This window comes from Mustelus asterias, chromosome 19, assembly GCF_964213995.1.
Source record: "Mustelus asterias chromosome 19, sMusAst1.hap1.1, whole genome shotgun sequence".
Taxonomy (NCBI): Eukaryota; Metazoa; Chordata; class Chondrichthyes; order Carcharhiniformes; family Triakidae; genus Mustelus; species Mustelus asterias.
This window is the reverse complement of record NC_135819.1, coordinates 60,127,561-60,142,133: the sequence shown is the minus strand read 5'-3', so window position 1 is coordinate 60,142,133 and position 14,573 is coordinate 60,127,561. Positions and strand designations below refer to the sequence as shown.

The 14,573-nt window shown below is 42.2% G+C and overlaps 1 protein-coding gene across 4 annotated transcripts in view; it reads left to right on the top strand.

Annotated features, from left to right (window-relative positions):
- The window catches only part of orc5 (origin recognition complex, subunit 5), a 108,387-nt gene that overhangs the window by 34,751 nt on the left and 59,063 nt on the right, over positions 1 to 14,573 (top strand). For all 4 annotated transcript variants that reach the window (XM_078234727.1, XM_078234729.1, XM_078234731.1 and 1 more), the window contains exons 7-9: positions 1,246 to 1,376; positions 7,855 to 7,903; positions 9,897 to 9,987. In XM_078234727.1, coding sequence (XP_078090853.1) covers positions 1,246 to 1,376; positions 7,855 to 7,903; positions 9,897 to 9,987 — 271 coding nt within the window. The remainder of the gene's footprint in view (positions 1 to 1,245; positions 1,377 to 7,854; positions 7,904 to 9,896; positions 9,988 to 14,573) is intronic.

Below are 14,573 nucleotides of genomic sequence, written 5' to 3'. Positions count from 1 at the left end.
AGGGTGAATATGGCCTGTTTTACATCTTGTGATGTCTGCATATTTCTGTATATGTGTTATTGGCCTCATTGTTTGGTTTCTCCCTGTGCCTTTTGACAAGAACACCATCAGTCTCCAGCTGAAACTTTTGGTAACACGTCCAAAATAACAAGCAGAACAGTGATCTAGGTAAATGACCGATATTCTTTTTATTATTTCACGGGATTTGGGCATCGCTGGCTAGGCCAGTAATTTTATTGCCCATTTTTAATTGCCTTTGAGTGAGCTGCTTTCTTGAATCGCTGCAGTCAATGTGGCGTAGTTATACCCACACTGCTGTTAAAAAGGGAGTTCCAAGATTTTAACCCAGCAATACTGGAGGAACGGTGATATACTTCTGAGTCAGAATGATATGCGACTTGGAGGTGAACTTGCAGGTCCTGGTGTTCCCATGCATCTGCTGGGCTTGTCCTTCTAGATCAGGGGTCTCCAAACTACGGCCCGCGGGCCACATCCTGCTCGCAGCGGGCCACTTCCGGATTGGAGTTTGGAGACCGCTGTTCTAGATGGTAGAGGTCATGTATTTCGAAGGTGCTGTCGAAGGCGCCTTGGTGAGTTGCTGCAGTGCACCTTGTAGATAGTACACGCTGCTGCCACTGTACCTCAGTGGTGGAGGGATTGGATGTTGCAGGTTGTGAATAATGTCTCAATCAAGTGGACTGCTTTACCCTGGATGGTGTGGAGCATCTTGAGTGTTGTCTGAACTGAACTCATTCAAGCAAGTATTCCATCACACTCCTGACTTGTGCTTTGAAGATGTTGGACAGGTTTTGGGGGCTCAAGTGGTGAGTTACTCTCTGCAGAATTCCCAGTCTCTGATCTGCTCTTGTAGCCGCAGTGTTTATATGGCTGGTGCATTTTAGTTTCTGGTCAATGATAACTCCCAGTATGCTGATCTGTCGGTGGGGGGTGGGATTCAGCATGGTTGAATTCTCGTTTGTTGGAGATGCTCATTGTGTGGCACCTGTGTGAAGTGAATGTTACTTGGCACTTCTCAGCTCAAGCCTGGATGCTGTCTGGTCTTGCTGCATATGGGCACAAATTGCATCAGAATCTAAAGAGTCACAGAGTGCTGAACATTGTGCAACGATCAGTGAACATCCCCACTATTGACCTTATGAACGAGGGATTATAGAGAATAACACATGAAGTAAATTAATATATGTAATGACAATTATTACTGAAAATACTTATTTTTAACTTCAGCCGACCTCCAAAAAATTCTTTCAAGTGATCATCCTCCAGAATTCTCTGCCGAGTTTTATGCCTCTTATATTAACATTCTACTTGGAGTTTTCTACACGGTCTGTCGAGATTTAAAAGAGCTGCGACATTTAGTAAGTTTTTAATGTGTTATGTGAAGGTGCTTGTGTTCCCCCTTTCTCCTCCTTCCCCGTCCTCCCTTGTGTTTCTGGATGTAATGTTAAGTGCATTATGAGAGTCAAATGTCTGACAGTGTTGCTGTAAGTGGTACCTTTTGGTGGGTGTGGTACCTTTCCCTCTGTTTTCTTTAAATGTTTTTAAGTTTATTTATTGTCACAAATAGGCTTACATTAACACTGCAATGAAGTAACTGTGAAAATCCCCTCGTCGCCACAGTCCAGTGCCTGTTCGGGTACAATGAGGGAGAATTTAGCATGGCTGATGCACCTAACCAGCATGTCTTTCAGACTTGTGGGAGGAAACCAGAGCACCCGGAGGAAACCCACGCAGATACAGGGAGAACGTGCAAACTCCACACAGACAGTGCTGAAGCCAGGAATTGAACCGGGGTCCCTGGCAGTGCTAACCACTGTGCCACCGTGCTGCACATCCTCATTGCCATGGTGCTGAGGTTGTCTGTGAAGGGGGTATGCTCTTGTGAGCATTTGGTAATTGACTAAAGTCTGGCTTAGTATTAGAATCTTGGAATAGTCAGCCAGTCACTGGAGGTTTGGATTCTTCCTGCTACAGATAACTCCATAATTTGCTCCCTGTATGAGTAATGATTCTGGTTGGGCAAGCAGCCAGTACTGTGTTATAGAGGATTGTGTTCTGTTGGAGGATTATTTAGGCTAGGGTTCGGACTATGGACAGAACATCAGATTGGGGACAGTATTAAAGACTGAAACACTGACATTATTGTGGGACTGGGACTAATGATTTTTTTCCACAAGTGTTCATCCACAAGCAGAGGGTAAGGTGCAAGGAGTTGAAGTATAGAGTTGGGAAGAGGCTGAGGGGAAAGAGTGGAGCTGTGATTTTGAAATAAGCAGCTATCTGGTGAATGGGACATAAGACCAAAAAGTGGGGAACCAAGTGGAACAACTGGATGCCAAAGGTTATTAAAAGCAAATTCATGGGACCGGATGCTTGAATGACCTGGAATTGCTGTGTGGCAGCAGTTCAGGAAATGACAGGAAGTAAAAATAAACTTAATTTTGGGTCTGCAGATGACATTATTTTCTAAACACTGTAGTGCAAAGTAAATGTGGGCTTGAAGTAGAGGTACTGTACTTGTGCAAGTGAATAAGGGCGGTCTCAATGTTATGACAGTTCGTTGTTGCAGATAAATGTTGACATTGGAATGCCAAAGAAAATCTTCATAAATTAGCCCAGATCTTCCAGTCTCTGGATAGTCGGGGACCGAATGTACCTCCCAACATATGTTGTGGGGCCCCTCTGAAGTTCCAATACAAAGACTCCATGGAAATTGCCCGTGAAGTTTGAGCTTCAGAAGGACAATTTCCTTGTTCTCTCGGACCCTCACTTTCGACAGTTCTGACTACTTACCTGGATAGCTACCTCGGAAATGTTAGACGGATTAAAGCCTATTCTAACAAAGTCAAAATCAATTAAGGCAATAACAAGGAGGTGGGGAGGTGATATCCAGTGGTATATCGTTCGGCTGTTAATCTAGAAACTCAGCTAATGTTCTGGGGACCCAGGTTCGAATCCCGCCATGACAGATGGTGGAATTTGAATCCAATAAAAATACCTGGAATTAAGAATCTACTGAATATCGTGAAACAATTGTTGATTGTCGGAAAAACGCATCTGGTTCACTAATGTCCTTTAGGGAAGGAAATCTGCCGTCCTTACCTGGTCTGGTCTACATGTGACTCCAGAGCCACTGCAATGTGGTTGACTCTCAACTACCCTCCAAGGACAACTAGGGATGGGCAATAAATGCTGGCCAGCCAGTGACACCCATGTCCTACAAATGAATTTTTAAAAAAACATCTGGGTAACTACAGAATTTGAAACTTAAATCACTCTGGTTGTACTCATCATTTAGCTGATACTTCATCAGCTGTAAAAAAAAAATTCATGGCATGCAGAAGGTAGGTATGCATGTAAAAGGAGACATCTATTTGAAAGCACAGGAATATGCAAAGATTACAGCATTCAGGGCATTATTCATCTCTGAAATAAAACGTGGCAGAAATCGAAAGATGGTGTCAGCAAACATTAAGCACTCTGGCATTAAAAGCAGAGAGGAGTTTGATATTAATGGGTTATGTCTCACAGTGTTTACCACCTTCATCACTGGCACAAGGGTCTGGCAGGCTTCTGAATGCTAAATCAAAGTTATGCCAGAACAGTTTATTTCATCTTGATGACAAAGGCAGGTAAATGTAATCTATTGCCCGAGGTTCCATTAGTGTTTAGATTAGGTGTTTTGTATTCCAGTGATCTTTGTATCATATCCCATGCAAGGTCACATACATTTATTTTCATTTAAATCTTTTCAATAATAATGGCAAGTAGATTTTGCTGGAAATGCTAGGAATGCCTGAAGTGCCAGGAATACCGCAGTAATGTTTTAATGGAGTGACGTTATATTTTTTCAAACCGAAAGCAAAATGCTGAAGAAATTTGCTGGATTCTGGGGCAGTTCCGGCAGATTGGAACAGCAAATGTGGCACCTCTATTTAAAAAAGGAGGTAGACAAAGGCGGGTAACTATAGGCCGGTTAGGTTAACTTCTGTAGTGGGGAAAACATTTGAATCTATCATCAAGGATGAAATAGCGAGACATCTGGATAGAAATTATCCCATTGGGAAGACGCAGCATGGGTTCATGAAAGACAGGTCATGTTTAACTAATTTACTGGAATTCTTTGAGGACATTATGAGTGCGAGAGATAATGGGGAACCAGTGGATGTGGTGTATCTGGATTTCCAGAAGGCTTTCGACAAGGTGCCGCACAAAAGGCTGCTGCATAAAATAAAGCTGCACGGTGTTACGGGGATGGATAGCATGGATAGAGGATTGGTTAACTAACAGAAAGCAAAGAGGGGGTAAATGGGTGTTTTTCTGCTTGGCGATCAGTGACTAGTGGTGTGTCTCAGGGATCAGTGTTGGAACCGCATTTGTTTACAATTTACATAGATGATTTGGAGTTGGGTAACAAATATAGTGTCAAAGTTTGCAGATGACACTAAGATAAATGGTAGAGCAAAGTGTGCAGAGGACACAAAGTGTGCAAAGGGATATTGATAGTTTAAGTGAGTGGACAAGTGTTTAGCAGATGGAGTACAATGTTGGTAAATGTGACGTCATCCATTTTGGTATGAATAACAGCAAAATGGACTATTATTTAACTGGTACAAAATTGCAGCATGACGCTGTGCAGAGACCTGGGTGTCCTTGTGCGTGAATTGCAAAAGGTTGGTTTGCAGGTGCAGCAGGTAATTAAGAAGGCAAATGGAATTTTGTCCTTCATTGTTAGAAGGATAGAGTTTAAAACAGGGAGGTTATGTTGCAGTTGTATAAGGTGCTGGCGAGGCCACACCTGGAGTACTGTGTAAGTTTTGGTCTTAGTTGAGAAAGGATATACTGGCACTGGAGGGGGTAGAGGAGATTTACAAGGTTGATTCTGGAGTTGGCTTATGAGGAGAGACTGAGTAGTCTGGGACTATACTCATTGAGATTTAGAAGAATGAAGGGGGGGATCTTATAGAAACATATAAAATTATGAAGGGAATAGATAAGATAGAGGCAGGGAAGTTGTTTCCACTGGTGTGTGAAACCAAAACTAGGGGGCATAGCCTCAAAATTAAGGGGAGCAGATTTAGTTGAGGAGGAACTTGTTCACCTAAAGGGTTGTGAATCTGTGGAACTCCCTGCCCAGTGAAGGAGTTGAGGCTACCTCGTTGAATGATCTTAAGGCAAAGATGGATAGATGTTTGAACAGTAAAGGAATTAAGAGTTATGGTGAGCAGGTGAGTAAGTGGAGCTGAGTCCACAAAAAGATCACCCATAATCTTATTGAATGGCTGGGCAGGCTCGAGAGGCCAGATGGCCTACTCCTGCTCCTAGTTCATATGTTTTTATGTTCTTATTAAACCTGAAATAAAAATAGAAAATGCTGGAAAGCAAATTAGGCAGCATCAGTGAAACCCCTGCAGAGGTGGTTAGTTTAAAGGCAGTTGGGAGCAATATTGGAATTTTTCTTTTATTCATTTGGGGGACATGGGCGTCACTGGCTTGCCAGCATTTATTGCCCATCCCTAGTTGCCCAAGGGCAGTTGAGAGTCAACCACATTGCTGTGGCTCTGGAGTCACATGTAGCCCAGACCAGGTAAGGATGGCAGATTTCCTTCCCTAAAGGACATTAGTGAACCAGATGGGTTTTTCTGACAATCGACAATGGTTTCACGATCACCAGTAGATTCTTAATTCCAGATTATTTTAATATTGAATTCAAATTCCACCATCTGCCATGGCAGGATTCGAACCTGGGGTCCCCAGCACATTTGTAGAGTTTCTAGATTAATAGTCTAGCGATAATACCACTAAGCCATCGCCTTCCCTGTAATAAGGGCATCAGGTCGGTGCCCTGACACATTCCACCTCTCAGTAATCTTGTCGGGTTGGAGGCAGATGAATATCAGGAATTACTGCCCACATAGCAGCAGCGAGAAGTCATGATCAATTAAGGCAATAACCAGGAGGTGGGCAGTGTCCATCAGAATCGTACTGTTATTGGAGCAGATTCCTGCTGAGTGTGGAGTCAAGCAGACCCATGGACATGGCCTCCTGGATGTAGGACAGTGGCCAATGAAGCCACAGTCTCCATGCCTCAATGATGACAGGTATGAAAGGCTGCCCCTGCTGCCCAGATGAATCTCTCAGTACAGTTTCCCTTTAGTCTGATGACCCTCCTGGCTTGGGACCTCTAATTTTGAAATTATACACATACTCCCATTGGACCTGCTAGCTGTCCAAAGTTGGAGGCTTTCTGTAACCCGCAAGCTGTCCTTAATTCGAGACGACTGATGAGGAAGCTGCTTCCCAATAAGGTCAGCAAAGCACACATGGCAGACTGATGCAGGGTTGGGACCTGAAAATGGTTCTGATTCCTGACAATATTCCATTAACATTTGGGTGGCACGGTGGCACAGTGGTTAGCACTGCTGCCACACAGCACCAGGGACCTGGGTTCGATTCCCAGCTTGGGTCACTGTCTGTGTGAAACTAGAACTAGGGGGCATAGCCTCAAAATAAGAGGGAGCAGATCCTGGCTTGGGTCACCGTGTCTGTGTGGGTTTCCTCCAGCTGCTCCGGTTTCCTCCCACAGTCCAAAGATGTGCGGGTTAGGTGGATTTAGTGTCAGGGGGACTAGCTAAGGTAAATGTATGGGGATAGGGCCTGGGTGGGATTGTGGTCGGTGCAGACTCGATGGGCCGATTAGCCGCCTCCTGCACTGTTGGATTCCATGATCTATGATCAACACAAGAAAAGACCCATTACCTTTTGTCAGAACTATAAAGTTATCTCAGTGGAATGTAGTTGCAGGCAGTGTCTGAGGTGCAGTAGTCCAAAAATGACATCCACAATTGGACTAAGTTGGTCATATTTAGTGGCTATATTTAAAACTCCTTAGTGTCTGCCTTTAGACTGGTTTAAGATTGAATATAATCTTTTAGTACTCTTAAAATGTGAATCACTTATTCATTTATGTATTGTCTTGATGTTTTCAGCATTGGTATGTTTAACTGAACCGCCAGTGTGATTAAATTATTCATTTTAAGGTTGCTTTCAATTTATCAGGATTGATTGTTCATGCTGGGGAGTGGAATATTATCCATTTTTAAAAAGTGACGCACCTAATTGTTAACATCAAGCAGTCCCAGAAGAAATGTATCAATTTTTTTGTGCATTTTGGCACCATAGAATCCCAACAGCAGAAAGAGGTTATTCGGCCAATAGAACCTGAACATTGTGAATTGAATCCTGCAGTGCAGAAGGAGGCCATTCGGCCCATCGAGCCTGCACCGACAGCAATCCCACCCAGGCCCCATTCCTGTCACCCCATGTGTTTACCCTGCTAATCCCCCTGACATTTAAGTGGCAATTTAGCATGGCCAATCGACCTCACCCGCACATCTTTGGGCTGTGGGAGGAAGCCAGAGCACCCAGAGGAAACCCTCACACGTGGGGAGAATGTGCCAACTCCACAAGGACAGGCACCCAAGGCCGGAATCGAGCCTGGGTCCCTGGCACTGAGGCAGCAGTGCTAACCACTGTGCCACCGTGCGGCTCCAATGCTCTCCCGCAACAGTGTGTCTCATTCTCAAAACTTAGAGCAACCTTTACTGCACTGTTGCGAAATGTTTACTTTTCTCATACCAGTCCTCCTCCGATCACTTGGACATTGTTAATTTAACAGTGAATTGGAGAGACTGAGTTAACACCGTCTGAATGTGATTCATTTAAAACTAAAATGTCTACTTTTGCTCACTTACAGGCAATGAGATTTGATTTAACAATTAGTGGCAATGAATTGAACTAATACTTTTACTGAAGTGCTCATTTGTTCTTTTTCAGGCAGCACTAAATTTTCCAAAGTTTTGTGAGCCAGTACAAAGAGGAGATGGTAAGCCTTAGAGAAAGGGGATGTAATTTCTGTTTTTAAATTATTGCATTAATAAGAACATAAGAACGAGGAGCAGGAGTAGGCCATCTGGCCCCTCGAGCCTGCTCCGCCATTCAATAAGATCATGGCTGATCTTTTCGTGGACTCAGCTCCACTTACCTGCCCGCTCACCATAACCCTTAATTCCTTTACTGTTCAAAAATTTATCTATCCCGACCTTAAAAACATTCAATGAGGTAGCCTCAACTGCTCACTGGGCAGGGAATTCCAAAAATTCACAACCCTTTGTGTGAGGAGGTTCCTCCTCAACTCAGTCCTAAACCTGTTTCCCCTTATTTTGAGGCTGTGTCCCCGAGTTCTAGTTTCACCTGCCAGTGGAAACAACTTTCCTGCTTCTATCTTCTCTATTCTCTTCATAATCTTATATGTTTCTATAAGATCTCCCCTCATTCTCTGAATTCCAATGAGCATACCCCCAGTCTACTCAGTCTCTCCTCATAAGCCAACCCTCTCAACTCCGGAATCAAACTAGTGAATCTCCTCTGCACCCCCTCCAGTGCCAGTATATCCTTTCTCAAGTAAGGAGACCAAAACTGTACACAGTACTCCAGGTGTGGCCTCACCGGCATCTTATACAGCTGCAATATAACCGTGCTGTTTTTAAACTCCATCCCTCTAGCAATGAAGGTCAACATTCCTTTTGCCTTCCTAATTACCTGCTGCATCTACAAACCAACTCCCTGAGATTCCTGCACAAGGACACCCAGGTCCCTCTGCACAGCAGCATGCTGCAATTTTTTACCATTCAAATAATAGTCCATTTTGCTGTTATTCCTACCAAAATGGATGACCTCACATTTACCAACATTGTACTCCATCTGCCAGACCCTTGCCCACTCACTTAGACTATCTATATCCCTTTGCAGACTTTCAGCATTCTCTGCACACTTTGCTCTGCCAGTCATCTGCGAATTTTGACACATTACACTTGGTCCCCAACTCCAAATCATCTATGTAAATCGTAAACAATTGCGGTCCCAACACTGATCCCTGAGGCACACCACTAATCACTGATCGCCAACCAGAAAAACACCCATTTACCCCCACTCTTTGCTTTCTGTTAGTTAACCAATCCTCTATCCATGCTAATACATTACCCGTAACACCGTGCACCTTTATCTTATGTAGCAATCTTTGGTACGGCACCTTGTCAAATGCCTTCTGGAAATCCAGATACACCACATCCACTGAATTTGCTTAATTGTATATTGTCATCATTTGACCGCCACATAAATATAAAAGAGTTTTGTTATATTATCAAGTTCTGCTCACTATGAGCTAACTTCATTATTTGTAAAAATGCCCCTTATTCTATCTTTAAATCCTCTTTTACCGGAGACTGGATTTTGAATCACAAAGCCAGACATGGAAATTTTTGACATCATCACTTCAAGGATACCAAATGTACTAAATCTAGAGCCTATTTTACTGCTCTACTCATGTGGGATTTTGAGGTCAGGATTTCATCTATTAAAAAAACTTTGAAAAAGGATAGCATAAGACACATAAGTTAAGTTGAGTTGCTTTCTGGTGTATTTATAAGAGCAGCCCTTAAGTAATTTACTTCACCAAGTTTGTGGCTTTCAGGTAAATACTTCAGCATTGCATGTGTACGTAGTATCTCAGCATGACAGCAAAGCAGCTATATGGCATGTTCTGTTGTCTTCAGTTTAACATTTCAACCTGAAAAGCAATTTGCTTTTACCATGTTTGAAATTCTGCTTAAACAGAGCTTTGTTTGCAGTTTTGGTATAATCTATTTGTATGTGGACGTCGAAGGAATGAAAATGCATGTTTAAATTTCTTACTTTTGACTTTTTGTTTTGCTTGAATGTCATTGGAATATTGCTGACATTGGGGAATACAATTAGCATGATATAGAGAACAAAAAGAAAATGCAGGTACAACAATTCAAATAATGTTTTTCTTCAAGCCAAAGAAGAGGATGCTCATCGGCTGTGGAAAAACATTGAACCACACTTGAAAAAAGCAATGCAAACAGTTTATCTACGAGAAATATCAAGGTAATTATCTGATAAATAAAAAATACAGCCACTTCATTATATATTGCCATCTAAAATTGGAGAAGTGAGCATGAGCATCCCATAATATTGCCAGAGTCAAAAGTTGTGGCTCTTGAATATATAAGCAGCGTTGTTCTAATTAATTATTTTTCTCAGGCAGGAAATACCTGAGACCTTGCTCGGAGCAGAATGCTCCTGACTCTAATGTTGATTTAAAAAGGTCACTCAACTTCTGTTAATCTGGTAGCATCAAAGTACAAAAGAATTTGTCTCCCAGTCACAGACCTGGGCTCATGTTGTCACACGCATATATATAGTTCTAGTTTCCTTAATTAAGTTTTCTTCTGTGAGGCCATTAGTTTGCACTGAATGTAATAGCTTTAACACCAGTAGGCTCTTTCTGGATTGTAAGATATTGCAGGCAGAGAGCCCTAGGAAGGATCTTGTCCCACGTGTTAAATCCCCCAGCTTATTGTACCCCATAAACCTTGAACACTTATTTTGATTTCTTTACAGAATGTGAGGTGCTGAACATGTTCCAATTCAATACTCGTTCCATTTCTGGAGTATTGCTAGAATAGAATCCCTACAGTGCAGAAGAGGCCATTTGACCCATCGGGTTTGCACTGACTCTCTGGCAGAGTATATTACCCAGGCCCTCTCCCCTGCTCTAACCCTGTAACTATGGCTCATCCATCTAACCTACACATCTTGGGACCCTAAGAAGTAATTTAGCATGGCCAATCCACCTAACCTGCACACCTTTGAATTGTGGGAGGAAATCGGAGCACGCCGAGGAAACCCAGTGGGAGAATGTGCAAATTCCAGAAGGGTGGAATTGAACCAAGGTCCCTGGCACTGTGAGGCAGCACTGCTAACCACTGTGCCACCCTCACGATTTACATTTATTCTAATATTCTGTAAGAACAGATTTTTGTTTTAAATTTCAGACAGAAATCCCATTACTTTTATTTTCCACAGATTATGGTGGACATTTGATGAGACTGAGGAATGGGTTGCAGTAAAAACTATCTGTGGAAATATGAAGATATATTCCATGATTGGTGCCCCATCTGCCATCTTAATCACTCTCCACCACTGACACACATAGCTACTGTATATACCATCCATAAGATGCACTGCAGCAGCTCGCCAAGGCGTTTTCAATAGCACCTTCCAAATCTGCGACGCCTGCCATGTTGACTAACTGAAGCAGCAGTTACAAGTTATTTTCCAAGTCTCACACCATTCCGAATTGGAATTACTATTTCTTCATTGCTGCTGGGTCAAAATCCTGAAGGTACCTACCTAACATGGACTGCAGAGGTCCAAGAAACTCATTAATATCTTCTCAGGAGCAATTAATGATGGTCAATAAATGCATCCCATAAATGTGAAATGTATTTCTTTACAGTGAGACCATCATTTACTTATTTAAGCATGGCTAAATTTTCTGAACTTACAAGTTGTACAAGATGTTGCTACAGACAGGAGGGAGAGTTAATTTAAACAGCACTAATTTCTTCTCTCACTACCTGTCTATAAACAAAAAGGTGTTTTTATTTGTTTCTCTCTTTATAAGCCGCGGCTTATTTCCCAACACCTCTGTTTGGTGTAATCCAATTTTCTATGAATAATCTGACAACAAACTTGAGATGGGATGAATTCAAAGGGTTAGTTTATTTGCACGCACAAAAGGATTTGCAACATCCTTCTCGCATTCAGATAGTAAAGAGATGGATAGAGAAAATACATATTTATAGTACAAAGACCACAGAGTAAATAAATATTGTTTCACATGGATTCCAAAGTCCAGAAGCAAAGTATTCTTTTATGGAGGTCAGTGGGCTGAAAACAGATGTTAAGGAATTGTTTTTTCTGGCGGTGTGGAGTTCACAAGATGAGACAGATACACAGAGATGAATCAGTCTCGTAGGCAATTGTACAGAGCTTCCAGCAGAAGTAGGATAGATGGGGCAAGGTAGGGGTCCTTTGGTGCCGACTGCTAGTCAGAAGTTGAACAGCAGGTTGAGCTTTTCAGTTCAGTAAAGCAATATTACTTGTTTTCCAAGTCTGAAACCCATGTCACGTGACTTCTACCTCACCACCATCTTTGACAAAGGATGTGTATCCATCTTCTGGATTCCAATAATTGCTAAACATCCGGAATTGAAAGGAAGGTTGAGGGCCTGTTCTAGCAGACCATTCACCTCCTGCTGACCAGCCCGGGTTATTGAATGCAGATGGCCTTTGTATAGCTCTTTGAAGTTGGGTTGTACAGTCCACAAGCGTTGCTCATGACTCCTCAGAGATAGTGAGCTGTGGGTTTTCCTAAAAATGCCAAGTGGCTTCCTTTGTTTCGAGGTCACAAACCAACACAGCTTCATTATAAAGATCTTTATTCAGTTTTAAACCTTTTAGAAATAGCAATGATCATGGGCAAGATTTTTTGATTTTTCTTCTGTGTGTTGTGTCAGGTCGGAAAAGCTGTTTTGTGACTCCTGTTGGATACTCCGTTAAAAACAGGAGTGGAAATACACCCCCCTCCCCCACTCCTCATATATATCTATATATAATATATATTTAAGAAAAATGTACAGGGTATGATCTTAGTTCCTCACAATATAAAGAGAAGGCTTGCATTTAAATAGGATTATGTAGTCTTCAATAATATTTCAGAGCATTTCAAATTACAAAACAAACTTCTTAAGTAAACAAATAAGACAGTACCTTGCACACAGCCCAATGCCATTATGGCAGTAACGCAGATGGAAAAAAATGTTTTTTCACAATATTAGTTGAATAAACAATGTTGGCTTAGACATGGGAGACATCCTGTGCACAGCTTCTGTGATCTTTATGTCCATCTAGACCATTGGAAGTTGCCAAAGGTGCCTTTAGTTTAATGTCTAACCCCAAAAGATGGTGTCTCTGATCATGCAGCTGGCGAGTGCTAGTGGAGAGTCACCTCTAGATTGAGGTGACACTCTTGATATGTGACTTGAATTTGACATCTTCTGAATCATATTTAGAAATGTTAAACTAACTGAGCAAATATGATGTAAAATTTTAGTAAATAGTAGGGATCAATCACCATGGCTTTACTTGTGGAGTCTCCACAGTGCAGAAGTGGCTCATCAAGTCTGTACCAACTCTCTGTAAGAGCAGCCTACCCAGGCCTGATCCCCCACCTTAACACCATAACCGCAAAGGTAGTTCAGTTGTAAAGAGGCCTTATTTGCCTTGCCATAATGGGCTGAATTTTCACAATTTGTTGAACTATGAAACATGGTTATGGTTTGGAGGCCACGTTATTAAGACTATATTGAAAATGAATTGTCAAGACTTCAGGTGTCTCATTGATCTGAGCAATGTTTGTTCTTGTGAGAAAAACATGTTTGTATTATGTGGATTGCTTCACGAAATCACAATACCGCGCAGTGCAGAAGAAGCCCTTCGGCCCTTCAGGTCTGCACTGACGCCTGAGAAACATCTGACCTACCTGCCTAATCCCATTTACTCACACTTGGCCCATGGTCTTGAATATTATGACATGCCGAGTGTTATACAGGTACTTTTTAAAGGATGTGAGGCAGCCCATCTCTACCACCCTCCAGGCAGCGCATTCCAGACCGTCACCATGTTCTGGGTAAAAAAAGATTTTCCTCACATTCTTCCTTAACTTCTGCCCCTCACCTTGAACTTGTGTCCCCTCGTGACTGACCCTTCAATTAAGGGGAAAAGCTGCTCCCTATGCACTCTGTCCATGCCCCTCATAATCTTGTACACCTCGATCAGGTCGCAGCTCAGCCTTCCCTGCTCCAACACACACAACCCAGGCTATCCAACCTCTCTTAACTTAAATGTTTCATCCCAACAGCATCCTGGTGAATCTCCTCTACAACCCCTCCAGTGCAACCACATCTTCCTATAATATGGTGACCAGAACTGCAGTTCTAGACAGTTGGCGATGACCTCACCAACGTTCTATATAACTCCAACATGATCTTCTTGCTTTGCCTTGATTGATAAGGCAAGTGTCTCATATGCCTTTTTCACCACCCCAATAACATGCCCTTCCGCCTTCAGAGATCTATGAACAAACACGCCAAGCTCCCTTTGTTCCTCAGAACTTCCTAGTGCCATGCAGTTCATTGAATATTGTTCCTTGTCAAATTACTCCTTCCAAAGTGTATCACCTCATACATTTCAGGGTTAAATTCTATCTGCCACTATTCTACCCATTTGATCATCCCATCTATATCTTCCTGAAGCCCAAGACACTCAACCTCACTGTTAACCACTCGGCCAAACTTTGATATAAAATACTGAAAAATAGCATTTCATTTGTGTAAATCAAACTGCTTATTTATTCTCCTCAGAGCAGTAAGTTCTATTCAAATAGATGTTTTAATTTATTGTTGCCAGCCAATGAAAACACATTGGAGTGAAGTACTTGGGATAACTTTGGTACCAAATACAGAGTGCTAATCACCAAACTCTTATTAGTAAAACCCAATCAACTTGTGCCATTTGCACTTATTTGAGGTTTTGTTCTGTTTGAACTTTGTGAATGTGGTGTTTTG